Here is a 27,928-nt window from a genome sequence, read left to right as displayed (position 1 = left end):
GCATAGTTTTCTTGAAGGGCTGAAGAGCAGGGTGCAGACAAAGCTGAGAGTGGAAGTCATTGTCCCTTGGTTGGTTGTAAATGTTAGTGTTTTGGATCCATCTCTGGCTGTTGTGGGTGAACCCGACACACACAAAAACCCTCCACCACTTCGGAGGTTTCTCATCTGCTGAACTATGTTATGACATGGTTGCTTGAGCCAACACCCTAAACTGGAGGTATAGTACTTGATTTCATTGCAGTAGGACTTGATTACTTGAGTTGAGCACCTTAGCACCTGCACTGTAAGGCACTGGGTAGGTTGCTGTGATATCTGGGCAGATCCCAGGTATTGTCCAGCTGGCACAGCCCAGTGCGGCAGGGCAGGATGTGGTGCTGACCCAGCTTGGAGGGGTGGGGGGGGGCAATTAATCCCATCTGGCCCAGACCTGTCCATTCCAAACCCACTGCTGGGGATGCCAGAGTGGGCAGACTGGTGGGATCTCCATGGGGCCTAGCTGGGGACCCCGGCAGGCAGGGCAGGGCAGACTCAGTTAAATGGACGTGATGGGGCCATGACAGGTGGAGGGCAGCATCTGGCTGCTGCTGCTCCATGTTGCCGTCACAACCCAAAGTTGTGATTCTTTGTTTGTGTGTGTGCTTCGGCACCGCTAAATTATTCCCCGCCAATTTGTCACTTTCCTTGCACGGTAGAGCTCTCTGCTGCAAGAGAGAGCTCTGGTGCAACGGGGGATTTCCCACAAAATTGTAGCTTCTTTGCAGCGTGCATCTTTTTCTTGCATCGTAGTGATACACGTTGTAAAGAAGTTCCCGCCATTTGTATTAGGATCCACGCCATGTTATTGGCCGATTCCTAATTTAGGCACACGTGGAGGCTAGCGATTGGCTTGCTAGCCGTACATAAGGCTTGGGTAGTTTCCGCCCAAGCCGGAGGAGGGAGGAAGAGAGAGAGATTCTGTGTGAAGATCTCCAAGCACTGCGGACCCTCGCGGACCCGGCGCGCCTCCCCTAAGCAGGCAAGAGAGGCAATGGCACCGAGCCTACGGAGCTTTCGCTTCTCGCTGTCTCTAGTGGGTTATGGAATAGAGAAAATCCCACACAATTTACTGATTCGTTTTGATGCACTGGCTGGGGGAGTAGTTAACTGATTGCACGATTTCACAATGATTACACGCTTAATTTATACAACACAATTTTATTTTAAAACTCTTTGCTACATATATAACACTGCTTAGCTTTAAGAAACACCACAAACATTAAAAACACAATAATTACATATATCACAAACAATGCTCCGAATGCACTTCCTTCCCAAACAATGATATAAGAATTAGTGTTACAAAAACAACTACAATTACAACTAAAAGTTAAATTTGAATCAATACTATTATTTTCATAATATACTTACAATCCTACAATTCCGAGAAGCCAAATACCAAAATATGGTTTCATTCCTCAGTAGTACAGTTCAATGGGTTGGCCTTAGTAGTACGGTTCAATGAAATGGGCTCAGCAATACAATTCAATAAGCTGGCCTCAGCAGTGATAGGACTAAGTCCCCTTCCTTCAGTCCCTTTCAGGCACTCCGCGGCTTCAGCGTGAACTAAGAGATTCGTGTTCACAGAGAGGGTGGTTCAGGTGATCAGTCTGACCCGGGCTATACTTGCGATTTTTCCTTCGTTGGTCTAGCCAGCAACGCCTGCGGGAGCTCCCGCTTAACACCGCCACTCTCCTGCCTACACCGCTGCGCTCTTGCCACCGCCGTGCACACGTGTCCTTCATGACTCACCATCTCTCTGCACATGGGCACTCAGACACAAACATATTCTCCCTGCCATGAACACAGATGCACACATGCATGTGTGTGCACGCACGCAGAGACACATGCACCCAGGCACAGAGCTTGCTGTGCACCCTACTCACTCTGCACGTGGATTTATAAACACGCTTCCCATGCCATGAACTCAGATGTATGCATGCATGCACATATGGACCGACACACACAGTCATGCAGACGGGCGCGCACTCTACAGACTCACTCTCTGAACATGGACACACAGACACATATACTCTCTCACTGCCATGAACACAGACACATGCACAGACAGGCATGTGCACATGCAGAGAGATGCACATGCACAAACACCCACATGCACACACATGCAGACACGCATGCACACATGCATGCAAGCACACACACACACACACACTACACACACACACACACACAGGCACATATGCACACAGACATGCACACACATCCACACATGCAGGCACATGCACACAGACACACAAAGAAACACGTACGCATGAAAGCACACAGACATGCATGCACACACATGCGCACAGACAGGCATGTGCACTCGGACATGCAGGCACATAGACACATGCACACACATACAAGCCCACACTAGCACACAAGCCCACACATGCACACAAGCACATCAATGCATACAGACATGTGAGCACATGCGCGCACACACGCACAGACACATGCATGCACACACGTGCATGCACACCCATGCATGCCCGAAGACAAGCAGACATACGCGCACAGACATGCACATGGATACACACATGCAAGCACATGCTTGTGCATGCACACACAAACACATGCACAAGCATGCACACAGACATGCACACACATGCACACAGATGCACGCACACACATTCATGCCCAGACACATGCACTCACACATGTGCATGCACATACAGACACATGCATGCAGAAACACACACAGGCACACATGCATGCATGCATACATGCAAAGACACGTGCACACACAATCATGCAGACACATGCAGGCACACTCAGGTAGACACACACTCAGACATGCACACACATGCGCATACGCACACATATGCATACACATACAGACACATGCACACACTCACACGGACATGCACAGACATGCACGCGCACACCGACACATGCAAGAACATACATGCGCATGCATGCATGGACATGTGCATGCACAAACACATGCACACAAATCTTGCAGACACGCATGTGTACGCACACAGACACATGCACACACATGCATGCACGCACACAGACATGCATGCACACGCATGCACACAGACACGCACATGAGTGCAGACACGTGCGTGCACACACAATCACACGCATGCACGCACACGCAGGCACACGAGGACAGACAGACACCCGCAGGCACTGCTCGCTCGGAGCAGAGCCCGGCCCGTCCCGGGAGCCGCGGGCGGGGCGGATCACTGCGGCGGGACTTGCACACCGCAGAGGGGAGCCGGGTAGATCCTTCTGTTCGGAGCAATCTGGATTTATGCTAGCAGCTAAATCGTTTGCCATCACGTTGGCTGCGCCGGTTGTTACTGCCAAACTTCCCTGGTGCCGACACCTTACAGAGCTGAACCACTGGAAGGGCTTTCTAGCAACGAGGGGGATTAAACACGGACACAGAGAGGTTGTGAAGTCTGTCTGGGGAGGGGTCGATGCGGAGGTCAGACAGACATTTGTCTGGCATGGTGCACACTGGCCTGGTCCTGCAGGAGTTGGACTAACTGACCTCCCGAGTCCCTTTTACCCTCTTTTTTCTACAATTCTGTGAATAGCTCCAAGTTCATAGCTGCCCTGTGCATACATTGGTGTGTTGACTGAAACCTAACGAGGACGGCTCATATCAACGTGGTTAACTGGTGGATCCTGGATCTTACTAGCAGACATGTCAAACTAGGCAGCTTCTCCCACAGCCCCGAGTTGTCTTTTCCAGGCATCCCAGGTGTTTCACTCCAGCGCTCTCCCAGGCATGTCTGCAATGCAGCTGTGTCCTCCGTGCAGAAGTTGGCAGCTATTTCTAAATCACTCATTCTGGGGCACTGTACAATGACCTTTTATCTGTCAAATTAAATGGATGCTGTATAATTCATTGCCATATTTAATTCAGGAATCCCTTTCAGCATTTTTTTAAATTTATCCTAACTGAGTATGAACTCTGAATCATCTTACCCCTTCTTCAATCCATGGAAGAAATCCCAGCCAATCCCTGCTGCAAACATTGACCATGCAGCACACAGAGGAACAACTGCAAAACACACTTTTTTGTTGCCATGTTCACATTTGAAGCCATTCTTGGCAGCTTTGCTCCAGACCCTGGATTTGGCCATGTCAGGATTCACGGATAGAGCCTCTGTGTTCAAAGACGATGCCTTCCCCGCTCTGTGCACCGAATGGGGAAGTCTGCCCACCTTTTATGTGTTTTTTTATCATTTCATATGTGTTTTCTGAAGTACAGGTGATTACTTTAGTCCGTGTTGACTCTTCTACAGGGTCTGTGCCAGGGAAAGACCTAATCGTGGACCATTAGAGAAAGAAAAGATCTGCTTGTTGTAAGCTGTCTCTAGTGGGTTATGGAATAGAGAAAATCCCACACAATTTACTGATTCGTTTTGATGCACTGGCTGGGGGAGTAGTTAACTGATTGCACGATTTCACAATGATTACACACTTAATTTATACAACACAATTTTATTTTAAAACTCTTTGCTACGTATATAACACTGCTTAGCTTTAAGAAACACCACAAACATTAAAAACACAATAATTACATATATCAGAAACAATGCTCCGAATGCACTTCCTTCCCAAACAATAAGAATTAGTGTTACACAAACAACTACAATGACAACTAAAAGTTAAATTTGAATCAATACTATTATTTTCATAATATACTTACAATCCTAGAATTCCGAGAAGCCAAATACCAAAATATGGTTTCTGTGGCGGGCTGAGACAGGTCTCTGGAGAGGGGCACCGACGGTGGCATTTCTGCCACACTTCCCCCCCCTCCTTTACAAGCTCGGACACGGGGCCTCACAGGGCCGTGGGTCCGGGCGTGTCGGGTCAGGGAGTTCCCACAGGATGCCAGAAGAAGGAAAAGGGAAAAACCTGGAACATGGAACAAGTTAAGACAATAACATACAGAAACCATAGAACTTGATAGCAGTCTTACACTAGTGATCTCCTCACTAGTCCCGAGTCCCAAGGACCCACTACCCAGAGTCCTTTCATGACAAGGCATCCGCTATCACGTTCTGGCTTCCTTTTTTGTGTTGGACAGTAAAATTAAATTCCTGCAGCTGCCAAGACCAACGTTGCAGCTTGGCATTGGTGTTGTGCATGGTCTGCAGCCACTGCAGTGGGGCATGGTCCGACAGGACGGTGAACTGTTGTCCCCACAAGTAGGGCTTCAGCTTGTTCAGGGCCCAGACGATGGCCAAGCACCCCTTCTCGATGGAAGACAGGTTTCGCTCCCGAGGGATTAGCTTCCGGCTGAGGTACACCACGGGGTGCCGTGTCTCCTGATGCTCCTGTAAGAGCACGGCTCCCAGTCCTATGTCGGAGGCATCCGTTGCCACGTAGAAGGGTTTATCCTGGAGCGGTGCCTTCAGGATCGGTTGTTTGACCAGGGCTGCCTTGAGGGCGTCAAATGCTTCCTGGCACCCCTGCTTCCAGACCACCGGGTCCGGGCTGCCCTTCTTGGTCAGCTCGTGCAGCGGGGCTGCGGTTGCTCCAAACCCCGGGACAAATCTTCGGTAGTAACCCGCCAGGCCGAGGAAGGCTCTGACTTGCTTCTTGGTCTGTGGAGGCGGCCAGTCTTTGATGGCCTCGATCTTGTCCCACAAGGGAGCAATCTGACCTCCACCCACACGATGACCCAAGTACACCACCTCCGATAGTGCCCACTGGCACTTCTTGGCTTTCACCATAAGACCAGCTTGCTTGATCTTACCTAGCACGGTGGTCAGGTGAGTCAGGTGCGACTCGAAATCCGGACTGAAGATGGCGATGTCATCAATGTAAGCCATGGCAAACTGCTCACATCCTTGCAGCAGATTATTGATCAGTCTCTGGAAAGAGGTGGGCGAGTTGCGCAAACCGAAAGGTAAAACTGTGAACTCGTATAGCCCCGTAGGTGTGGTAAAGGCAGACTTGGCTATGGCATCTGGGTCCAGGGCCATCTGCCAAAATCCTTTGGACAGATCGAGAGTTGAGATCACCTTGGCTGGGCCCAGGCGATCCAGCAACGTGTCCATCCTGGGCATAGGGTACGCATCAGGGGTGGTAATGGCATTCAGCTTCCGGTAGTCCACACAGAACTGGATGGTCCCGTCCTGCTTCCGGACGCGCACCACCGGACTGGCCCAGGGACTCGTCGAAGGCCGGATTACCCCCAACTCCCCCATCTCTGCGATCTCCCGTTCTATTTCTTGCCTCACCTTCTCATTGACTGGGTAATGTCGGGAGTATATAGGGCGATGGCTGCCCGTCTCTATCGAGTGTACCGCCAGGTCCGTTCTACCTGGTTTGTTAGAGAACACAGTCTCAAAGTCCTTGAGCGCTGCGAGCAGCTGGTCCTTGTCCTGGGAGGGCAGATGGTCCGGCAGGCGGAGTTCCTCGATCCCTGCCTCGCCGTCCCAGTCTCCATACATGACCGGCTCCTCGGGGTCCTCCGGAGTTCCCTCAACGGAGGGGACCCAGAATACCATCTCCTTTCTGTCGTAGTAGGGTTTAAGCATGTTCACGTGAATTGTCTTAGGTTTCCTACCCTTAATACCCACTACATAGGTCACATCATCCAGTCTGTCCAGGACAGCATGGGGACCTTCCCAAGCAGCTTGCAGCTTGTCCGTTTTTAGTGGCAGGAAAACCATCACATTCTCACCCCGCTCAAAGGTACGTAAGCGGGCCTTCTCATCATACCAGGACCTTTGCTTCTCCTGGGCCTGTCCCAGGGAGTCCCGTGCCACCTTCATCATGTCAGTCAGTTTTTGACGAAAGTCAAGCACATACTCCACCATGGAGGTCTTTGTGGAAGCAATCTTCCCTTCCCACTCCTCTCTCACCAAATCGAGAGGACCTCGCACTCGCCTCCCGAACATCAGCTCGAAGGGCGAGAACCCAGTGGACTCCTGGGGCACCTCCCGGTAGGCAAAGAGCAGATGCGGCAGCTTCTCATCCCAGTCATTGGGGTTGGAGTCCACATAGGCCTTAAGCATCCCCTTCAATGTCCCGTTGAACCTTTCCACCAGCCCATTTGTCTGAGGGTGGTAGGCTGTGGTCTTAAGGTGTTGCACCCCACAGCAGTCCCACAGGCACTCCATCACCTCCGCCATGAAGTTCCCACCCCGGTCCGTCAGGATCTCGGAGGGAAAACCCAGCTGGCAGAAGACCTTGATGAGGGCATCAGCCACCACGGGGGCCTCGATGGAGGTCAAGGCAACTGCCTCCGGGTACCGCGTTGCGTAATCCACCAGAGTCAGTATGTATTTCTTTCCCCTACGAGTCCTATGCTTCAGCGGTCCCACAATGTCCACGGCCACCCTGTGGAAGGGTTGGTCTATGATCGGGAGGGGCTGCAGGGGAGCTCTTCTCTTGTCCCCGCTTTTGCCCGTCCGCTGGCATGTCTCGCAAGATTTGCAGTAGTCCGTCACATTCTGGGCAATTCTGGGCCAAAAAAAGTTCACCTGCAACCGCTGGCGTGTCCGTTCCCTGCCCATGTGACCAGCACACGGTAGATCATGAGCCAGGGCAAGCAATTGCTGTCTGTATTTCTGGGGTACTATGAGCTGGCGCTGGGGCTCCCTGGTCTCGGCATGGTTCTTCGGCACCCACAACCGATAGAGAAGCCCCTTATCCCAGACCACCTGGTCCCTCTTGTCCGGAGTGAACTCAGTCTCTTGCTCCTGAGCCATCTGCCGGAGTCCCTCCAAGCTGGGGTCCTCCCAAACCTCCTGCTTGAACTCCTCTTGCCCAGCTAGGCAATCAGCAGGGAGTGCACACTCACCCACAGGGACTTCCTGGGTCTCCTCCCTGCTAGTGTCACCTCCCTCTGCCACTGATGGAATGCACGCCTCCCCGGGACTGTCACTTAACCCACCCTCGGGGTTACCGGTTCCCTCTGGGACCAGGGTGCAATCGCCGTCTGCAGGGGTCCCTTCCCCTGCGGCCAATGGTGTGACTTTCTCCCGGGGATTTCCTAACCCCCCTTCTTTAGCCTTCCTGCTCTGCAGGCGAGTCACCGCATGAACGGTGTGGGGCTTTGGCTCTTGGATCTGTTCCCACCTCCGGAGCTGGGCTTCCTGCTCTATAAGATCCCGTCCCACCAGGATGGGGGCCGGAGCCCCTTCCAGTACCCCCATTTCCAGGTACGTTGCACAGTCGTTCCACACGACGGGGGCACAGAATACCGGTACCTTCTGGGGTGCGGACCCCACTCCGTGAATAGTGAGGGTCTTCCCCGGGATTATGTCTGCAGGTGAGACCAGGTTGGAACTAATCAGTGTCACACTGGCCCCCGTGTCCAGTTCCCCCACAAGGGTCCTCTCCTTCACTGTGATCATGGTCCGGTGGGGGGCCATCACCTCCTCGGAGTTTGTGATCCTGTAGCAACAGACACTCTCCTCAGAGTGGCTCCGGCCCTCCCCCTCGCTGCTCACGGCTGTTGCACGCCTGACGGGCCTGGGGCTAGTGCTTAGCTTTGGGCAGTTGGGCTTGATGTGGCCCTGCTCCCCGCAGTTATAGCACCCCCTCTTTTCCGAATTGGGTGGTTTGTCCGAATCTGGGGCCGCCTTGCGCTCGGCAGGAGGTGGCCCTCTTTCCCCTTTTTGACCTGGGCCTCCCTTCCCCCCTCTTTGGAACCCTTTTTGCTCCTTCCCAGAGTAGGGAGGCCTCTCACGGTTTAGCAACAGTCGGTCTGCAATGTCTGCGGCCTCGTAACCATTTTTGGGGTCGCTATCCCTGACCAGGGTCTTAATCTCTCTCGGACACCAAAAATAGAATTGTTCCAGCACCAGGAGATGGCTTGCCTTATCTAAATTGTCAACCTTGGCTTCAGCTAACCATTTACTGCATGTGTCGTACAACATGACCACATAATCATTCAATGACTTTCCGGGTTGTGGGCGCGCATTCCGGAATTTTTTCCGAAAATAATCCGGTCCTAACTTGAACCGTTTGGACACAGCAGCTTTGAAGGCATTATAGTCATCAGCTGCGTCTGAGGGCAGGCTGTTCAGGACCACTGCCATGTCACCTTCTACCAGAGCAGACAGGTACATCATGATCTTTTCCTCCGGCACCTTGCACCGCTGGGCTTGTCTTTCGAAGTTGCTTAGGAACACCGCAGGATCGTCTCCCTCTCGGTAGCGAGCGAAGGCGGAGACGTCCAGTTTGGGCTGTTCCCCGGACGCTTGCGGAAGGTTCGCGTTTCCCCCAATGGTCTGCAGACGGAGCTGAGCATCGAGCTTTTTCTGCTCGTGCTCTATCTTTTGTGCCTCCAACTGGGCTTCCATCTCCATCCTCCTCTCTTCCCGCTGTTCCCCCTCACGCTGGGCCTCGAGCTCTAGCCTTTTCAATTCTAGCTGCTCCTCCAGCTCCATCCTTTTCTCCTCCAGCCGTCGTTGTTCCTTCTTTTCTTCCTGCTGTTCCCTTTCACGCTGGGCCTCCAGCTCCATCCTTCTCATCTCTCTCTCATGGAGTCTCTGTTGCTCGCTCTCAGAGAGTGATCTCCCGGCAGCCTCTGGGCTTGGTGAGCGGGAGTGTGGTCCTGGGTCAGGCCCAGGAGTTGACAAGCATGAAGCTGACGCTGGTTCTGACTCGCTGGTGCACAAGAGTTTAACCAGCTCATCCTTCTTTAGCCTTCCTGTTGCATGAAGGCCTCTCTCTTTTGCCAGTTCCTTCAGTTCGGGCACAGTCATCCGGACATACTCGTCCGCCATCCTGACTCTCTACCCTTTCCAGTCGACCCGATGTTAAATTAGAAATTGTTTGCTCAAGGGATTTCAGTGACTCTACTCCTTTCCCAAATTATGCCTCAAATACAGCAGGGTATTCGGATCCCACCCCTGCCACCACGTGTGGCGGGCCGGTAGGGGGCGCTCCTGCGTTGAGCTGCCCACCTCCCCGCGCCCGACCACCTTCCAGGCTCCGAGTGCCTCCCTTAGGGTGCCTCCCGTCCGGCCGACCCCTTCCCTGGAGCACACCCGCTAGCCTGGGGTCCCGCTGCCACCATCCAAGGCTCTGGACTCACTTCTGGCTCTGCGCGCCTTGGAAAACGCAGGCCTGATCGTCCAATGGGTCCTAGACCCAATACCAGCACTTGGGGCACTTCCCCAAGTCAGGGGCTTATTAGGAAGCCTCCCTTAGTCCACAGACCTAAGGGGCCTCCTAGGCATAATTTAGTCCCACCCCTCAATACGTCTCCCACACCGGTCACAAAGGAGAACTTTATTGATGACAAGGGGTAGGGCGGAAACAGGGTAAAAGGTAGAGCAGTATCATAGAAATCTTACAGGAATATCAGAGGAATCCCATAGAGCAAACCAGGGTGCCTGAGGTAGCCATTTAAACGCATCTGAGTTACTGAAACTAAATATCTAATCGGATCTTTAGTAGCTTACTCACTCTCATCGTCCAGAGGTAGTTGTTGTATCCTCTGGAGGCAGGGCACTCTTGGAGCATGTGGTGATGAGGAGAGAGCCAGGCTCAGATTCACCTGGATGACCGCATGGCTAATGGCTGATGGCTGACTCCCCTTCTTCTTGGCCCGAGCCCTTAAATAACCTCTCTGACCTCCGCAGCCCGGTCCAATCGAAGCTGCCAATACTGGCTACAACCCGACCAATCTCCCCCGCATCCCTGGCTACCTGGGCCCGCGCAGGGCCGGGTCTTTCCCCCCTGCCCAGGTGACTAGAGCATCCGCCTCCCAGGCGCCAGGCTTTTGTCATGTAGACCAGGTGGGAGATCCCCGCCCTGAGGAATGAAACACCAGCCTCCCAGGCTGGCTGAGACAGGTCTCTGGAGAGGGGCACCAACGGTGGCATTTCTGCCACAGTTTCATTCCTCAGTAATACGATTTAATGGGTTGGCCTCAGTAGTACGGTTCAATGAAATGGGCTTGCCTCAGCAATACGATTCGATAGGCTGGTTTCAGCAGTGATAGGACTAAGTCCCCTTCCTTCAGTCCCTTTCAGGCGCTCCGCGGCTTCAGCGTGAATTAAGAGATTCGTGTCATGGAGAGGGTGGTTCAGGTGATCAGTCTGACCCGGGCTATACTTGCGATTTTTCCTTCGTTGGTCTACAAGTATAGTCACCTCCAAATTGGGACAGCAAGTTACAGTTTTTATTGAGTGAGCTGCCGTCAGCGGGCTCCTCCTACTCAATATGTCACTGTTCCCAAATTTGGGCTCGGCTCTTACTCAACAGATTCTTTTGCCTTTGTTGAGCATTTTAAATTACCTTTGGGAAACTTCCATATCACTGCAAATGCCCTTTTCTTACCAACCTGGTCAAAAGGCCCCAGGGTTTGATCTCTTGGAATTCAGGATATTTGCTCTCTTTGTAAAAGATTTCTAAAAGATGAAATTTAAATTAAGACTTTAAGCGAAGTCAGGACCTTTTGCACGTAGTCCCCAAAACAATGAACTAGATAAGGAGATAAATCTTATCTTCTTCCTGAAACTGGCTAATGGGCAACCTTCACAAACATTCAAACTATTTCATTCAATATGACACTCGCCTCTCCCCGTCGCCGAGCGCAATCCTAGACGTATCCCTTTCCTGTAACTTCGGACCCCGCGGAGCCTAGCAAACTCTGGGGAAAACCTATCGGACCCGCGGAGCCTGAATAACTCCGGGGAAACTTTTCGAACCCAACTTAACTGGACCAGCGGAGCCTAGCAAACTCCGTGGGAGTAATCGATTTGTCAGAGTCTTCCAACGAGGGTTCAAGCGGGAACTGTGCCTGGAAACGTGTCCAGCCTACACCAATACCATCTTTGGGTGTAAGTAAACCATCTTTTCAATCAACCATTACGCCTCCGTAACTAATTCTAACTCGTGTGCGCAAAACCGCCCCGCGGTTCTCTCCCACCCCGCGTGCCCAGGCTGCCGGCCACAGACCGTGTGTATGGGAGACGGGACTGGTACGACCCCGGTTTGCTCCCGGCTTGCCCATGGTCGCATCATTAGCACCCACATGGACTAGGACCATGGGTAGGAATCGGTGGGCTTGATCCTGGCCTGAATTACCTCCGTCACATCCCGAAGCCTTGCTCCAGGCAGGCAGCATACCTCTGCCAGTTGGTCTCTCGGATGCAGTTCTCCTGCCGTCTTCCTCGTCCGGTCACTGGTAGGATGGAAGAGAAAACCACCTGTGCACCGAACTCTTTCAGCACGCCGCCCAGAGCACAGTAGTCCGCCATCAGGTGATCGGGGGTTCTCCTGGCCGCATCATTAGTACCCACATGGACTAGGACCATGGGGTAGTAAGCGGAGGGCTTGATCCTGGCCTGGATTACCTCCGTCACATCCCGAATCCTCGCTCCAGGCAGGCAGCATACCTCTCATGCGAAGGGTCCTGGCGACAGATGGGTCCTTCCGTACCTCTCAGGATGGAGTCTCCTATGACGAGCACTCGTCGCCTCCTCCTCTGGGTCCTCGTGGATCTCTTGATCTGTTCGGCGTGTGAAGAACGTGGTGTTTCTTCTTGCCCAAGGGTTTCCTCCTCCCCTTCCATCTCCTGCAGGGTCGCCAGGGCCTCGTACCTGTTCACCAGTCGGACTGGAGAAGCTGGTACCGGTTCGCTGCGAGCTGCTCCGGTCCTGGCCTGACCGTCTGCCACTCTGCTGTGGAGGGCACTCCCCGGGCTGCTTCTTCCTTCGGTGCCTGGGCCTGCCCGGAACGGAAATAGCTTTCAATCTCATCCTCCGCCTCCCTGATCCCCCTCAGCCTGCGAACCTCCTCCCGGAGCTCCCTCGCCTGCGCCTCCAGAGCCCCAAGACGGGCTCCTGCCGGACAGGTGTGGGGGCCCCCAATCTCTGCCCCCCCGGCCCTGCCGGGGATCCCCCACAGGCCAGGAGGTAGGGGGACATCCGCTCCCCCATGGGCTCGGTCTGGGTGGAGGCCTCAGACCAGCCCCGGGTAGCCTTGTCCCCCTGGGCAGAGGCCCTAGCAGCACTCCTCGCAGACACCGCTCCGAGCTGCTGGTTGTAGACCTGCGCGGTGTCTACGCCCTACCCTACACCAGTCTCTCTCCTGGCCCTTCCCGCCCGCCGGCGCGAACGCCTGCACGCTCTTACAGAGCGCGTCTGTTTGCGCCGCGGGCTCCTACCGGCTCAGCTACATGGGACCCGGGGGCTTCCCCTCCGGATCCGGCTCAGCTGCGCCGGGTCCCTCCGCCACACTTACCTTCGGGGGGCAGCTGCTGCTGCCCCGCTGCCGACTCCTCCTCTGCCGCCGCCGCCGGTCCGTCAGCGGGAAAAGGGACACACGTGCGCTGACTCCTCTCCTTCCCGCTCCCGGTTCCCGAGTGCTGGGAACTACGTCACCTGCGGCTTTAAAGCCCGCCCCGCTCGGACAGCCAATCAGGCGCCCCGGTCTCCCCGGAAGTGCGTGCGGCAGCTCCGCCCCTAGGCTCCGAGCAGAGGTGGAAGCTGGTGCGGGGTGCTGGAGGTCAGAGCACGTGAAGGGCTGTGGGGGTAAGGGGGGACAGAGCACCCTCTGGTAGGAGCATGCGGCAGCCACCGCCTCTCTTGTCCAGGTCTCCGCCTCCAGTTCCCTTCGGTCTCACCTCCCACGCCTTGTTGTTAAGAAGATTGAAGAGAGGTCAGGTGATAAGAGGAGGGCTAAGATCTGCCTGGATGAGAACCGGCCTCTTCACAGGCTCTTTCCACTCCTGCAGCCTGTTCCTTTCTACGCCCAACCTGGTGTTGAAATGTGTAGCCTTTCCTTACCCCTGGGATCCTGAACCCCTCAGTCAGCAATTGCCACTCGCTCTGCTGCCCCAAGCCTTTCGTAGGGTACTTCAGTCAGTCCTCAGTCTATTCATTGTCTGCTCACTGGCTGCTTTATTCCCCAAAGCCATGGAAGTTCAGTCAAACATCAGTGGAGTTCCCTGTCTCCCATGGTGCACGGCATCGCAATTCCTTATCAGTGAATTCAACACTCCCCCTTTCCTATAACAAGATCAAGTGGTTCTCACTGAATCCCCCTGCTTTATTTAATCCACAGGAGGTTACTTCATGATTAGTCACCAGCCTCCCTTGATTCCCCCAACAATAAATTAATTATCTATGAATTCGTCATTTAATTCTAGATGAATTCCACAGTCCCACCCAATCCATGGCTAAGCACTTAATTATCAATTAATTCAATCTCCCTTGGTTAATCGAAGATCAGCTAGTTATTCCTGAATTTATGAGTCTTCCTCCTTCACACTAATTACATCAATTGTCCTGCTTTTTTTCTCTAATTTTGTGCATGAAGTGCCAATCTCGTAGGGCCCTTCCATCATTTTAGGAACAGTCTGGCACCATTCACTCCCAGTCCGTTACCTTCCTTCCCACCACCAAGTTCCCTTCTCCAGCCTGGTCTCACTCACTGGCCTGGTCCTGAGCTTTCCCGTCCTCCCGGGAACCACACTGGACTCTGGTGCTGGACTGGGAGTCCCAGCTCTGCGTCTCCCCGTGCAGTGCACAGCATTTCCAAAACCAGCTGTGCGTTCCCCTTGCCGGGGTCGTGTGTGCCGGGTCCGTGTGTTTGAGCCCACTGGAGCTCTCGGGGACCATTAAGAGCTGGCTCCCTCCAGACATGGCTGTGTGCAACAGGGAACCTGCTCCTTTGTCCCCGACAGCACATGGACCCTTTTTCTGGGTGCTCCCGTGGCCACGCAGCCCAACTGGGCTTTTCCGAGTAGCTCTGCCCTCGGACCCTGCCCGGCCAATGTTTCTTGCCTGGCACAGGGATGGGAGCTGGCTCTGTCACAGGGGCCGGGCCCTGGTGTGGAACGAGTGTCTGGAGGAGACCAGAGGGGATGTGGAGATGGACCAGGTGTAGGAAATGCAACAGGGCCTTGGTCCAGGGCAAAGCCTGTGTGCTGCAGACCTGCCCCCTTCCAGCCGCCCACCCCTCCTGCCCCAGCGGTAACCAAGCCTGTTTCCCAAACTGGCCCAAGCTCAGTGAGAAGCTGTGCATCCCAGGGACGAGCACGAACCCCCAGGGTCAGACACCTCGGGGACATTTCTGAATGGCAGTCTTGGCCAAGCCTGTTGAATGGATTAGTGTCAAGATGAGTGGGGGAGCAGGGCACGTGGGTGCAGGGCATTCTGGGAAATGCACTTCTGTCGAGGGGCAGCAGCTGGAATTTGCTGGTGCTGGAGGGCAATGTTGCACCCATTTTTTTTTGCTGCTAAATAACAGAAGGTTTTTGCCTGCTCGTTACGTGTGTCTGCAGAGCAGCACGGAGGTGATTTCTCCCTCACAGCAGAGTTTCAGCTGCGTCTTGTACCCGGTGCCAGAGCCCCTGAGCCAGAGCCTGCAAAGAGGGTTCGAGAGGAGCGGGGATGGGCGCTGCCCTGGGCACGGTCCTGGCCAGTGACTCTGCTGGGTTTTTGGTCCCGGGGCCCCAGAGCCCCACACACGGCTGCTTCTGCTGCTTGCTTTCCTTGCACATTTACTGATCCCGTATGAAGCCCTCCTTGTCCCAGCGTGTGTCAGGGTCAGGAATAAGGACCTGATGGTTCTCCTGCCAGGTGAAGCTCCAGTGAGTCCTGGATCCTCTGAGGAAGGCGATGGAGAGGGCCCTGGCGATGGAGTCCAAGGAGAAGGACAGCACCGCGGCGTGGAAGGCAGGTGCCAGTTTGTGTCCTCAAGAGCTCATCCCCATGCAGAGCTGGCAGTGCGGGGTGGGGGCAGCTGTAAGATCTGCCCCCTCAGGGGCGGTGTGCCATGGAGGGAGCTCTTCCTAGACATCAGGGGGATGCTGCGGTCTGGGGGAGAGCTGGGACCACACTGGGCTGAGGTGCTGGCAGCTTAACCGCTTCCTTGCCACATTTCCAGGGGAGTACAGAGCCACTGCTGCTGGCCTGGATGACATACTTTACCTCCCATAAAATGGGCCACACTCTGCAAGCTGGAGCCATGTTTGCTCCCAGAGCTGCTTCACTTTCTGCACACCCTGAAGCCCATGTCTCTGTCTTTCCCAGCTGTCCCAGGGCTCTGGGCACCCCAGCAGGATTTCCATCACATCAGTGTTTTGGTTTTTGTGAGGTTTTTCTAGCAGTTCTCTGAAACCTAAATGCCTCATATCACGATGGGCATCACTGAGCCAGAAGAGGACTGGTGCAGAGCCCTTCCTGCGGTGCCCTGGGGCAGGGCAGGCTGGGCACTCTGCATTACCTTGCCCTGCGGGGAACGGGAGCCCTGTGCTCTTTCACCCGCGGTGCCCCCGCATGAAGGGAAAGGGGCTCTGGAGTTTGCTGTTCCCCATCCCAGGGCCAAGGGGGAGGCGGTTCTTGTTGCCCCGCCCTGGGCCCATGGACAGGGACTTCAAGGCTCCCCAGCCTGGGGCAGCTCTCACAGGGGCAGAGGTAATGGTTTGTGGGACTGGTGCGGGCTCGTTCTTCATCCCTGCAGTCCCTTCCTCACGTGTCTCTTGTTATGTCCTGTGCTTTTCCTGGTTCTTGGGCTGTCACTTTAGGATATTGCACTTTCCCCACCCTGGAAGGGAACAAGCCACTGGCAGAGGAGCCTGTCTCCTACGGAGAGAGTTCCTGTTGGTGAAGGGGGCTCTCTTGGGGTCCTTCCCATCCATCTCCCTTGGCCAACACAGGCTTGAAGTTCTTTGCATGGAGCACCTCCTGCATCCTCGACCCAGGGACAGCCCCAGGCCTGGCACAAAAGCACCAACATCAACAGATCAGCCAGAGATGATCCGTGGCCCACTGGGTTTTGCTCCAAGCCCCAGGGTCTTTGCAGAAGCACCAGATCCTGAATGCCCAGTTTGGGTTTCAGCCCTTTCGGTGTGGAGTGAAAGTATTGTTTCATAGTTTCATAGTAGCTAGGATCAGGAGGGACCTGAACAGATCACCTAGCCTCAGCCCCTGCCACAGGCAGGAATGAATGCTGGGTTCACAAGACCCCAGATAGGTGGGCGTCCAACCTCTCTTGAATTTGCCCAAGGTAGGGGCGAGGACCACTTCCCTGGCAAGTTGGTTCCAGATTTTGGCCACCCTAACTATAAAATATTGCCTTCTGATCTCTAACCTAAACCTGTTCTCCATCAGCTTATTACCATTGTTCCTCGTCACCCCAGGTGGTGCTGGGGAGAAAAGGGCTCTGCCTATTTGCTGTTGATCCCCCCTGATGAGCTTGTAGGCAGCCACCAGGTCCCCCCTCAGCCTCCGCTTGCTGATGCTGAACAGGTTCAGGTCCCTCCATCTCTCCTCGTAGGGCCCGTCCTGCTGCCCTCTCACCAAGCGGGTGGCCTCCTCTGACCCCTCTCCAGGCTGGCCACATCCCTTTTGAAGTGCGGCGCCCAGTACTGGACGCAGTACTCCAAGTGCGGCCTGACCACAGTCGCATAGAGGGGGAGGATCACCTCTCTGGACCGGCTTGAGATGCACCTTTGGATGCATGACAAGGTCTGGCTGGCCTTGCTGGCTGCGGTCTGGCATTGGCAGCTCATGTTCATCTTGGAGTCAATAATGACTCTGAGATCCCTTTCTGCTCCTGTGCTTTCAAGCAGGGAACTCCCCAGCCTGTATGTGTGCTGTGGATGCCTTCTCCCAAGGTGCTGCACCCTGCATTAGGCTACGTTGAACCCCATCCTACTCTCGTCTGCCCACTTTTGTAGTCTGTCTAAATCTAGTTGCAGCCTCTCTCTCCCTTCAAATGTGTCCACCTTGCCCCACATCTTAGTGTCATCAGCAAACTTGGACAGCGTGCTTTCCACCCCCTCATCCAAGTCGCTGATGAAGATATTAAACAGTGCTGGCCTGAGGACCGAGCCCTGGGGGACCCCGCTACTCACATCTCGCCAGGTTGAGTACAACCTGTCCACCACTGCTCTCTGGGTGCACCGCATCAGCCATTGTTTTACCCATTCATCTGTGTAGGCATCAATGCCAAAGTTGCTTAATTTATTGATGAGGATGGGGTGAGAAACAGTGTCAAAGGCCTTCTTAAAGTCTAGAAAGACTACATCCACAGTGACACCATCACCCAAGGATTTAGTTACTTGGTTGTAAAAGGCAATCAGGTTGGTCTGGCAGGACCTGCCTTTGCCGAACCCATGCTGATTGCCCCTGAGCATGATCTCCCCTGCAGCCCCCCACAGATGTGCTCCTTGATGATCCTCTCCAAGAGCTTCCCGAGCACCGAGGTGAGGCTTACGGGCCTATGGTTACTTGGGTCCTCCTTCCTCCCCTTCTTGAAAATTGGGACCACATTAGCTAGTTTCCAATCCCCCGGCACCTGGCTAGATGACCACGAATGCTCATACAGCTGGGCCAAGCGCTCTGTGATGACCCCTGCCAGCTCCCTCAACACCCTTGGGTGGAGGGCATCTGGACCTGCAGATTTAAAGATGCCCAGCCCTTCCAGAAGATCCCTAACTACATCTCTGCTGACTGAAGGCTTGATAGAGCTATCCCTGAGATTGTCCCTACCTCTAGTAGGTGGGATGTCCCGGTCCCTGTTCAAGAAAACAGAGGCAAAGAAACTGTTAAAAATATCAGCTTTCTTGTCTGACATGGCCACAAGATTACCATTTGCATCTCGCAGGGGCCCTACATTGCCTGGTGCCCTCTTCTTGCTCACAACGTACTTGAAAAAGGACTTTTTGTTGTCTTTAATCCTGAACACTAGCCTGAGCTCCATCTCTGCCTTGGCCTTCCTCATAGCCCTCCTACACTCCCGGGCCGCGGAGGAGTACTCCTCCTTGGTGATAGCTCCTCCCTTCCACTGGTTGTGCGCCCCCCTTTTAGTCCTCAGGCATTGCTGAATGCCCTTGCTGGGCCAAGGGGGTTTCTGAGCACTCTTACCCCCTGGCTTTACTCAGGGACTGTTACCCTTTGGGCCTGGAGGATCGCCCCTTAAGGTATGACCATCCCTCGGGGTCTCCCATCTCCTCTACCTTCTGGGCCCTCAGTGCCTCCCCCGCTAGTCTCCTAAGCTCATTGAAGTCCCCTAAACTCATCTGAAGTCAAGGGCTTTAGCCTTGGTGTGAGCCCTTGACACCCTGCGTTGGATAGTGAAATGCAGCAGGTGATGATCGCTATTGCCCAGGTGGTCAAGGACCTGCAGTCCCCTCACCAGGTCATCCCCCGTGGCCAGGACCAGGTCCAGCAAGGCGTTACCCTAGTGGGGCTGTGCACTTCCTGGATAAGGTGAAGGTCCTGTAATACAGCCAGGGACCTACGCGAGCGGTCAGACCTGGCTGTCTGCTCCTCCCAGCAAATGTCTGGGTAGTTTAGGTCACCAATGACAATAACATCCGTTGACCTAACTGCCTCCATAAGCTGACTGGAGAAGTCTTGGTCCAGCTCTTCCCCCTGGTCGGGTGGTCTGTAGTAGACACCTACCATAAGGTCCCTTTCACCATGCCCCATTGTAGTTTGACCCATAGTGTCTCTGCCCCTCCTCTAACCCAAAGCGAATACTTCATGATGTGAGGTGCACTTTGACATCGAGTGACATTGTGTGATCCTTTCTCTAGATAGTGCATCACTATATCTAATGTGTGTATTATATATCTGGTGAGAGTATAGCTAGTGACAAAGGGCTGCACACACTGAATTCATGCCTTCCCTCTGCCAATGCAAAGTCGAAAGTGGAGATCACAGCTCACACTTGTTTTTGCTGCTTGTTCTGGAAGAACAAGGTAAAGCGACGGAGAGAGAGAATCAAGTCTGAGTGCAAGAAGCTGCGTCGCTTTGTGAGCGAGGAGGAGCAGCGGCTTCTGCAGAGACTGAAGGAGGAGGAGAGCGAGACTCTGCGGAGCCTGAAGGCGAACGTAGCCCAACTCTCCCGGCAAAGCTCCTCTCTGCGCACGCTGATCTCGGAGATAAAGGAAAAGAGCCGGCAGACACCTGCTGAGCTGCTGAAGGTGAGCGTGTGCTGCTGATCCGGCCCCTCAATGCTGCCGCCGTCTGGCACAAAGCAGCCCTCGGCCTGGACCCCAGAACTGGGGGAAACTGAGCCAAGACTCAGACAAGAGTTTCCATCATCCTAGAGGTCTACCAGGTTGTACTGGGAGGAAATCCTGATTTGGGAGAAGCCCCAAGTTATTGAACATAAAAGCTGCCTACAGAAATGAAAACAAAGGGATTGACTTTAAGGTCAGTGTGCCCCTCCGCCAAGCCCAGCACATGTCCAGAAATGGTAGCACAATAGTTCGACATGGCTTGCCCAATATCTGTATAGATTGGGCACTTCCACAGGGATTTTTTGGAGCTTTTATCTGATAGCTGGTTGAATCAACTTTAGATTAAAGCCACAAAAAGCCTTAATGAACCGTGTGATCTAGAGAGATGCTGTGGAGCCGGGTCCAAGTAACGTTCAGCCTCTTCCAGGAAAGCACAGTTTATTTGGTTTTCTCATGTCTGTCAGCAGCTGCAAAGGAAATCAGGAAATCTGGAGGTAGCTGAGAAAATGTTCAGAGCAAAGTAATGCTGAGACAGAGGTGATAGCAGAGAAATGGCTCATCCCCCTTGGCTGCATTCAAGTGCACCAGGCAGAGGCAGACATAAGGATTTTCACACTGAAAAAAATGATGCCCATAGAACAGACAAGTCATAAACTCCCTAAATGTTGGCACAGATGGTTTCACCCAGCAAGGGAATATTCACTTTTACCCACCTTTTTCCCTTTCTAGGATGTGAAAAGGACCTTGGACAGGTGCTGTATCTTCCCCTTCCCCCTCCCAGTACATTCCTGCTTGGGCTGTGGCAGGAATATCCATGTGGAAGAGCTGGGCTGAGCGATGCTGGGGGATATGTTCCTCTTAGGAGCAAGAATGTGAAGCTTCAGGAAACAAAAGCTGTTTCAACAGAGCTGAAGACCCCGTGCAGCATCCCAGGGATGGTGGAAATGCTAAGGAAATTCACAGGTACGTGGCAGCACATGGCAGGGTCATTGGCAAGAGCGGTGCTGAGTGCACTGGGGGGTGTAGCACACACAGCACAGGGGGATGCGACTGATGTGTCGGCAGAGAGCCTCTGCAGTCCTGCAGCGGTCTGCTCAGCCCAGGTCTGAGAGTCCCTGGATCGGCAAGGGGAAAAGTCCCGTTGTAGTTTCCATGCAGGGCACGGCTGGGTCACTCCAGTGGGGACAGGGGAAGTTGGAAACAGGAGATCGAGTGGCAGGAACTGGGCCTGGGGCACATGCAAGAGGATAATCTCAGACCACCAGCACTTTGCTGTCCAGCCCTGATCCTGTCACTACCTGCTCCCTCCCACAGCAGGAACAGGGATCCACCTGGTTGATCATTTGAGGGGCAGAACGGGACAGAACTGTCCCTTCCGTGAGGCAGCAGGAAGGGCAGGTGGCCCAGACGTCAGCCTCAGCCAGGCCTGGCCTTGCCCTGGGAGTGCAGACAGGTGCCCACAGCCCCCAGCCCCCTCCAGGCAGCAACGAACAGGGACCCAACTGGCAGGTCCCAGCCTGGTCTCTGCAGCTGTTTCCTGCCCGTGATGGTGCAAAGCAGCAGCCAGTGCAGTCCTGCCCACACAGAGCTGCAGCCCAGCACCTGGTTCCACCCGGGACTGGGTTTGGGAGAGTCAAGGCATCCGTTCTTAAAGGGGCTTTGATGCCCCAGCTCAGTCTGTGGTGTGGATCAGCCCTGAGGCTTTCCTAAATGGTGCGGGCTTGGCAGGGACATCTGAGGTATCCCACTTATCTTGCCCAGAGCTGTCACCTTCCCCACGTGGGTCAGATGAGGCTGGAGTCAGGCTGAGTGTGGGGAGAGCCTGGCCTTGGCCAGTCTGCATCCAGAGTGGGGTGTAAGATCTCCAGCCCTGCGGGGACACCCTGCCTGGACCTGCCCCTGGACGAATGATTACCAAGAGTGAGGACAGGGTTCAGTGGAGGCAGTCCTTGGGGCCTGGGCCAAACTCTGGGGGCACTGTGCGGTAGGAGCAGGTGTGCACAGATCACAGCCCCTGGGGGACACTGGGGAGGGGAGGTCAGGCTGGAGCTGTCCAGACCCTAGAGCAGGCGCTGCTTAGAGGGGAGCTGGGACTGGGCCCAGGTGCAGCTGAGCTCAGCTGGGCTGCCCTTCATGAATGGAAGAGGCTCTGCAATGAAACCCAGCATGTCCCACTCCTTACACGCACACAGTCACAGTCATAGAAAGAAGGACCGGAAGGGACCAATAAGATCACCAAGTCCAGTCCCCTGTCATGGGCAGGAGGCAACTGGGCTCAAATGAGCTCCAAGATGTCCTTGTCCAGCCTCCTCTTGAACGCCTCCAGGGATGGCAAGTGTACTGCCTCTGCTGGAAGTGTGCTCCACATTGTACTTACTTTTACGGAATCAAATTTTTTCCTGATGTCTACCCTAATTTTTTCTCAACTACCTTGTCCCCATTGGACCTTGTCCTCCCAACGGGTGACTTGCATGAACAATCCCAGCCTGTCCCCATCCCTTGTGGGTCAGATGAGCCTGGACCAGACTGACCATGGGGAGTGCCCGCACTGGGCCAGTCTGCACCCAGATCAGGGTGCGAGATCTCTCACCCTGCAGGGATCCCCCAGCCTGCCCTGATCCTGCCTGGTTGTTGAGAGTGAGCAGGGGCTGCGGGGTGGGGGGTGGGGTTGAAAGCACACACGCTCCCTGGGGATGTGAGCCAGTCCCTGCCAGCACTTTATATGCTGGGGGGCCTGGGCATGGCTGTAGGGGAGTTGTGCAGCTCACAACAGTGGAAAAATCCCTCTGGGAAGTCCCGCTTTCCTGTTCCCCCATTTCGTGTCCCCCCATTTCCTGTTCCCCCATTTCCCCGTGGGGCGACGGTGCTTTCCCAGCAGGGACCAACCCGCGAGTCCTGGGACGCAGGGAATTCCCCGTGATCGCGGGGACCGCCTGCCCCGGCCCTGACCCGTGACTCTCTCCCCAGTGGACATGACTCTGGACCCAGGGACGGCTCATCCCAAACTCGTCCTGTCTGAGGATCCGAAATGTGTGAGACTCGGAGACACCCGACAGGATCTGCCCGACACCCCCGAGAGATTTGACCCTTGTGTCTGTGTCCTGGGCTCGGAGGGGATCACGGGCGGGAGGCGCTACTGGGAGGTGGAGGTGGGAGACAAGACGCGCTGGACCCTGGGCGTGTGCAGGGAGTCTGTGCGCAGGAAGGGGAAGGTCAAACGATCGCCTGGCGATGGATACTGGGTCGTGTGGCTACAGGACGGGGGATACAAGGCTCTCACCTCCCCCATGACCCCCCTCCCCGTGTGCGTACGGCCCAGGCGGGTGGGGGTTTTCCTAGACTACGAGGGGGGCGAGGTCTCATTTTACAACGTGACCGACAGGTCCCATCTCTTCACTTTCACTGACACCTTCTCCGGGACCCTGCGCCCTTACTTCAGTCCTGGTGCCAATGCTGGGGGCACCAACGCGGCTCCCCTGACCCTGTGCCCGGTCCCAGCCCAGCCCTGAGGGAATCCCTGTCCCTGCCATGACCCGCGGGGGGCACAGACTGTCCCCTCCCCGCACCCCGACTGCCACCCCTCGGTGCCCCCGGGGTGGGGACAGGGCTGGGGTCTCCATCACAGCACCTGCTTCATGTCCCAGTCCCCACGCGCACAGCCTGGGAGGGACCGGCTCCAAGCTCGCGTCCTTCATGTACAGATCCCTGCTGTCCCCGTGGTTTGTCACTTGGGACTTTGCTTTCCTCTCTCAGCACTATCCTCCCGCCTCTCCACTCCTCCCCTCCCTCCACGCCCTGTCCTTTGCTCTCTGCACCTTCTGCCATAGCGTGTGAGGAGGTGAGCGTGTGCTCGTGAAAGCTGATGCGTCTCCGAGTCTGAGCCCAGCGGTGCTCAAGCTTTCTGGTGCGCGAGTCCAGGGCCCCACACCACATCTAGGACCACACGTGCGGTTGGACTGCACAGGCGGACCCAGACCCCGTGCACGTACATGACGGCTCAGTGCCCTGGGGACAGGGGTGCTTGGGTGGCAGGGTGTGGGGGCAGCATCCCTAGCAGGGGCAGCCTGCTGGAGCCGGGGCAGAGCCACGATCCCCTGCGTGCGTGCTGTTGTGTCTTATTGTGTTTGCTTGCACTGCCCCTTCCAGGCCAAGGCCCCCGTGGTCAGCATTGCAGGGTTTAGTTGCTTGTGGCAGTTTTGTGGCACTGGTGACTCCATTTTCACTGCCACGAGGAGCCGGTGGGCATTTGGTTCCTCTCACGCACAAGGACTGGACATAATAAATAACTGTTAGTTCAACACCGGAGTGAACAGTGTCGTTGCTGAGCTCACAACTAATCACGTGCCCTGCCCGGAGCGTGCAGGCTACAGACCATGGCTCTGCGCTGGCTCCGGAGCAAGCCGCCCGTCCCCCGTGCCCAGCACCTCTGGAGCAGCCCCTGCGCTGCTCTGCCGCGTGCTGGCGGCGTGGCTGAGGCGGGGTCTCCTTGGAGAGCGGCACGAGCCGTGCAGGCACGGGGGCTGGGAAAGGGAGTCCCCGGCTGACCGGACCCAGCCCGTGGGCCGGACGTCCCCCACCGCTGCGCTACAGCAATAGAAAAGCGGGTCAGCAAGGGGCTTCACTCGGAGAAAAGCAATGGAGCACACAGGTATGAAGTGGTCGAGTGGGTGGTGTGCCTGCACGAGGGAAAACGATGGGCTGTCTTGGTAGATCACTACAGGGACGAGGGGTCTTCCGTGTGGGACGTGGGAGCAAAAGGAACAAGACATCAAGCAAGAGGGCCGCCGTGCCGGAGGAGATCCTGCACCGCTGCTCAGCCCCAGCGCGGCCTGGTCTGGACTCCTGGGAGCAGTCTGGGCTCCGTGTTTTAAACAGACACGGGGGAGTTCGAGACGGGCCAGAGGTGGGGAGGGAAGGCCTTGGAGAGCAAGTCCTCGGAAGAGAGGCTGTGGGAGCTAGAGACTATGAGAGCAGTCTGCACATCCTTGGAGGGCTCCTCACTCGTCCTGGGCGCCGGCTTGTAGATCTCATTCTTCCCGGGTGCTTTCCTGGGCATTCATGACCTTCGTGGCTAGGGAAGGGAAGCAATGGCACCAGAGACCAGGAAGAGGGAGAGGACCAGCATGGGGCAGGGACCAGACCCAGGACAAGTGCTTGAAACACGGGTTTGCTCCTCCCTGAACCACCAAGGAAAGCCGGGGCTTGTGGAGACGGCTGCTGCTGCTCCAGCCCCCGCTCGAGGGGAGGGGAAGCAGCTCCTCGCTTGCCCCTTTCCTCCCCGTGGGTGGATGGCCAGAGGACCTCTTCCTGAAGCCGTGCCCCCTGGAGCAGTGGATGGGAGTCAGACTGCCCCGCCAGCCTCGGGAGCTCTTCCCCACAGACACTCAGGGGATCTTGGGGCCAGGCTGCCCTGGGCAGGTGGCGTCTGGCTGGCAAGGTCCTGCACAGAGGCTGGGGGAGCCCCCGATGCAGGGAGCGTGGTGCAATGCCCAGCACTGTGGACTCTGAATCCAGCAATCCTGGCCTGAGTCTTGGCAGAAGCTCCGGCTCGTGCTTCTTGCAGCGCCAGCTCTTTTGCCAGTCCCGGCGTGGCTTGGCTCTGCTGTGTCCTTGCACTTCCCTCTCCCTTGCTCTTCCCTGTGCTTTCACAGCTGGGCAAAACGCAGCCTCTGGCCTGGATCTGGCGCACAGCGCGATTCTTCCAGCCCGCGGACGGGGGCAGTCCGAGCCGTGGCACATGCAGCCAGTCCCACCAGCCCTGGGCACACAGCGGGACTGGGGCAGCCACAGCCTTGGTTTTCCTCAGCCCCACTACTGGATATCGGCAATCGAATTGTCGAAGGCAGGTATCAACGCACTGAAAACCGCCGTCCCAGTTGAATCACAGGCACCCTCAGTACAACTCCCCAGTGTCAACCTTGCACTGCAGTGACGTTCAGCAGGAGCACGTGGGAGAACAAGACATCCGCTCTCCGTCACACTGCCAACACAGGAGCCATGGCTGGTGCTGCTGCACAAAGTCCTGCTCTCTGCCAGCGCCTCCTGGGCGAGAGCAGCTCTTCCCTGCTCCACATGGGTGAGATCTCACAGGCAGGCTGCAGGGTGGATCCTCCCCACGTGCCGTGGTCCTGGCGCCTTCCCTTCTTGGAGCCTGGCTGAGTCCCCCTGCCGGAGCTCCCTGCCCTGTCCTGCCTCAGGACCCGAGCAAAAACATGCGTGTGCTCTTGCAAGCAACAACTTTCTGCAAACTTGCCCGCTCTGCCTCTGCAGGGATCCTGAGCCCTGCTCAAATCCAGCAGCAGCGGTTACAGTTGTACGCAACTTCCCCTAAGAGGTGCCGGGCATGCTTTACACTTCAGACATGAATAACCAGTTAATGATGTCTTGTAAAGACTTGCCCGATCCGTTCATGCAGCGAATGGCGTGATGAAAGCAGGAATAGGCCACAAAGTCATTACACAAGGGATGTGTAGTAGTTCTAGAGCTGTCTCCAGCACACCATTGACTGAATGTGTGGCCAGGCTGACCGGGGCTCCCAGCTTCCAGAGCCCTTGGGAGTCCTTGACACTCCCGTCCCCCCCGGCCGAGAGCCTGATCAGCTGCCTGCTGCTCCCCGTGCCGGGCCCGCTGGAGTCAAGGGCCCCGCTGTGCCCGGCAGCTGGGAGCCCCGTCGGCTGCTGAGGCTCCCCGTCCTGGGAGCTTGCTGCTGGCCGGAGCAGGAGGAGCCTGGGATCAGATCGAGCGTGGGCTCCCCTCGTGCTGGCAGTATAGTATGGCGGGGTCTGCTGTTCAGTCCCAGGATCACACGTCCTGCCAGGAAGCGCAGTGGTGGGGATCATGTGTCCGACCCCCTCGTGCCTTCAACTGCACATCTGCCAGGGCCGGAGACGCAGGAAGAGAGGAGGGTGGCGTGTGGCTGAAACTCCTGGGTGTGAGGGATATGTGACACTGGTAAGACGTATCTTACTTGCGGCCCAGGCTCCAGCACTGAAGGCACCCCTCCACCTGCACGGGCTACTTTCTGCCTTTCAACAGGCAGACGTGACGTGCTTGGCACTGGACTGGTCTGTCATGCCAGACTAGCTGGAGAGGTGGGCAGTCCTCCACCTACCATCACCACCAAAAGCTGCTGCTTGGGTAAACGTTTCCAACCAGCCGGAGATCCACTCGGTCCTCGCACAGGAGCCTCCTGCGAACAAGAGACCTAGTCCAAGGGACGCGCGCCTACTGCCTGTTGTTATAAAGGCTCAGAGCCGAGGGGATCTGCTATTTTATGCTCAGGTGTTTGTTTCTCTGGGCCTTTACAGCAGTCCAGAAAACAGATCACAGCGTAAAGACATGCCCCCCAAGCCTCCGAGTGGGGCAGAAAACAGTAAACTATTCATAGATTCATAGATGTTCGGGTCGCAAGGGACCTCAATAGATCATCAAGTCCGACCCCCTGCATAAGCAGGAAAGAGTGCTGGGTCTAGATGACCCCAGCCAGATACTCATCTAACCTCCTCTTGAAGACCCCCAGGGTGGGGGAGAGCACCACCTCCCTTGGGAGCCCGTTCCAGACGGTGGCCACTCGAACTGTGAAGAAGTTCTTCCTAATGTCCAGGCTAAATCTGCTCTCTGCTAGCTTGTGGCCATTGTTTCTTGTAACCCCCGGGGGCGCCTTGGTGAATAAAACCTCACCAATTCCCTTCTGTGCCCCCATGATGAACTTATAGGCAGCCACAAGGTTGCCTCTCAAACTTCTCCTGCGGAGGCTGAAAAGGTCCAGATTTTCTAGTCTCTTCTCATAAGGCTTGGCCTGCAAGCCCTTAACCATACGAGTGGCCCTTCTCTGGACCCTCTCCAGGTTATCCACATCCCTCTTGAAGTGCGGTGCCCAGAATTGCACGCAGTACTCCAACTGCGGTCTGACCAGCGCCCGATAGAGGGGAAGTATCACCTCTTTGGATCTATTCGTCATGCATCTGCCTC

At 55.6% G+C, this 27,928-nt stretch overlaps 2 protein-coding genes across 3 annotated transcripts; one reads left to right on the top strand and one right to left on the bottom strand.

The window, feature by feature from the left end:
* Positions 1–1,197: 1,197 nt before the first annotated feature.
* On the bottom strand, positions 1,198–13,326 carry LOC132248813 (uncharacterized). 2 transcript variants are annotated; one of them, XR_009460246.1, is made up of 2 exons: positions 13,222–13,326; positions 1,198–3,870 (listed from the first exon to the last, which is right to left on the bottom strand). XR_009460246.1 is itself a non-coding variant. In XM_059723177.1 (2 exons), exon 2 carries the CDS (start codon positions 9,750–9,752, stop codon positions 5,040–5,042), a length of 4,713 nt encoding a protein of 1,570 aa, XP_059579160.1. In that variant the 5' UTR covers positions 9,753–12,705; positions 13,222–13,326; the 3' UTR covers positions 4,485–5,039. The 2 variants fall into 2 exon arrangements, 1 of the variants encoding a protein (XP_059579160.1); XM_059723177.1 differs by lacking the exon at positions 1,198–3,870 and adding an exon at positions 4,485–12,705.
* A 74-nt stretch (positions 13,327–13,400) lies between these two features.
* On the top strand, positions 13,401–24,225 carry LOC132248812 (E3 ubiquitin-protein ligase TRIM39-like). Its single transcript, XM_059723174.1, has 6 exons — positions 13,401–13,485; positions 15,564–15,659; positions 19,688–19,918; positions 20,687–20,709; positions 20,820–20,920; positions 22,925–24,225. Exons 2-6 carry the CDS (start codon positions 15,603–15,605, stop codon positions 23,464–23,466), a joined length of 954 nt encoding a protein of 317 aa, XP_059579157.1. The 5' UTR covers positions 13,401–13,485; positions 15,564–15,602; the 3' UTR covers positions 23,467–24,225.
* Positions 24,226–27,928: the final 3,703 nt, after the last annotated feature.

The sequence above is a fragment of the Alligator mississippiensis genome, chromosome 1 (genome assembly GCF_030867095.1).
Source record: "Alligator mississippiensis isolate rAllMis1 chromosome 1, rAllMis1, whole genome shotgun sequence".
Classification (NCBI taxonomy): Eukaryota; Metazoa; Chordata; order Crocodylia; family Alligatoridae; genus Alligator; species Alligator mississippiensis.
The sequence above is the reverse complement of the archived record's forward strand: the minus strand, read 5'-3'. Positions and strand labels throughout refer to the sequence as shown.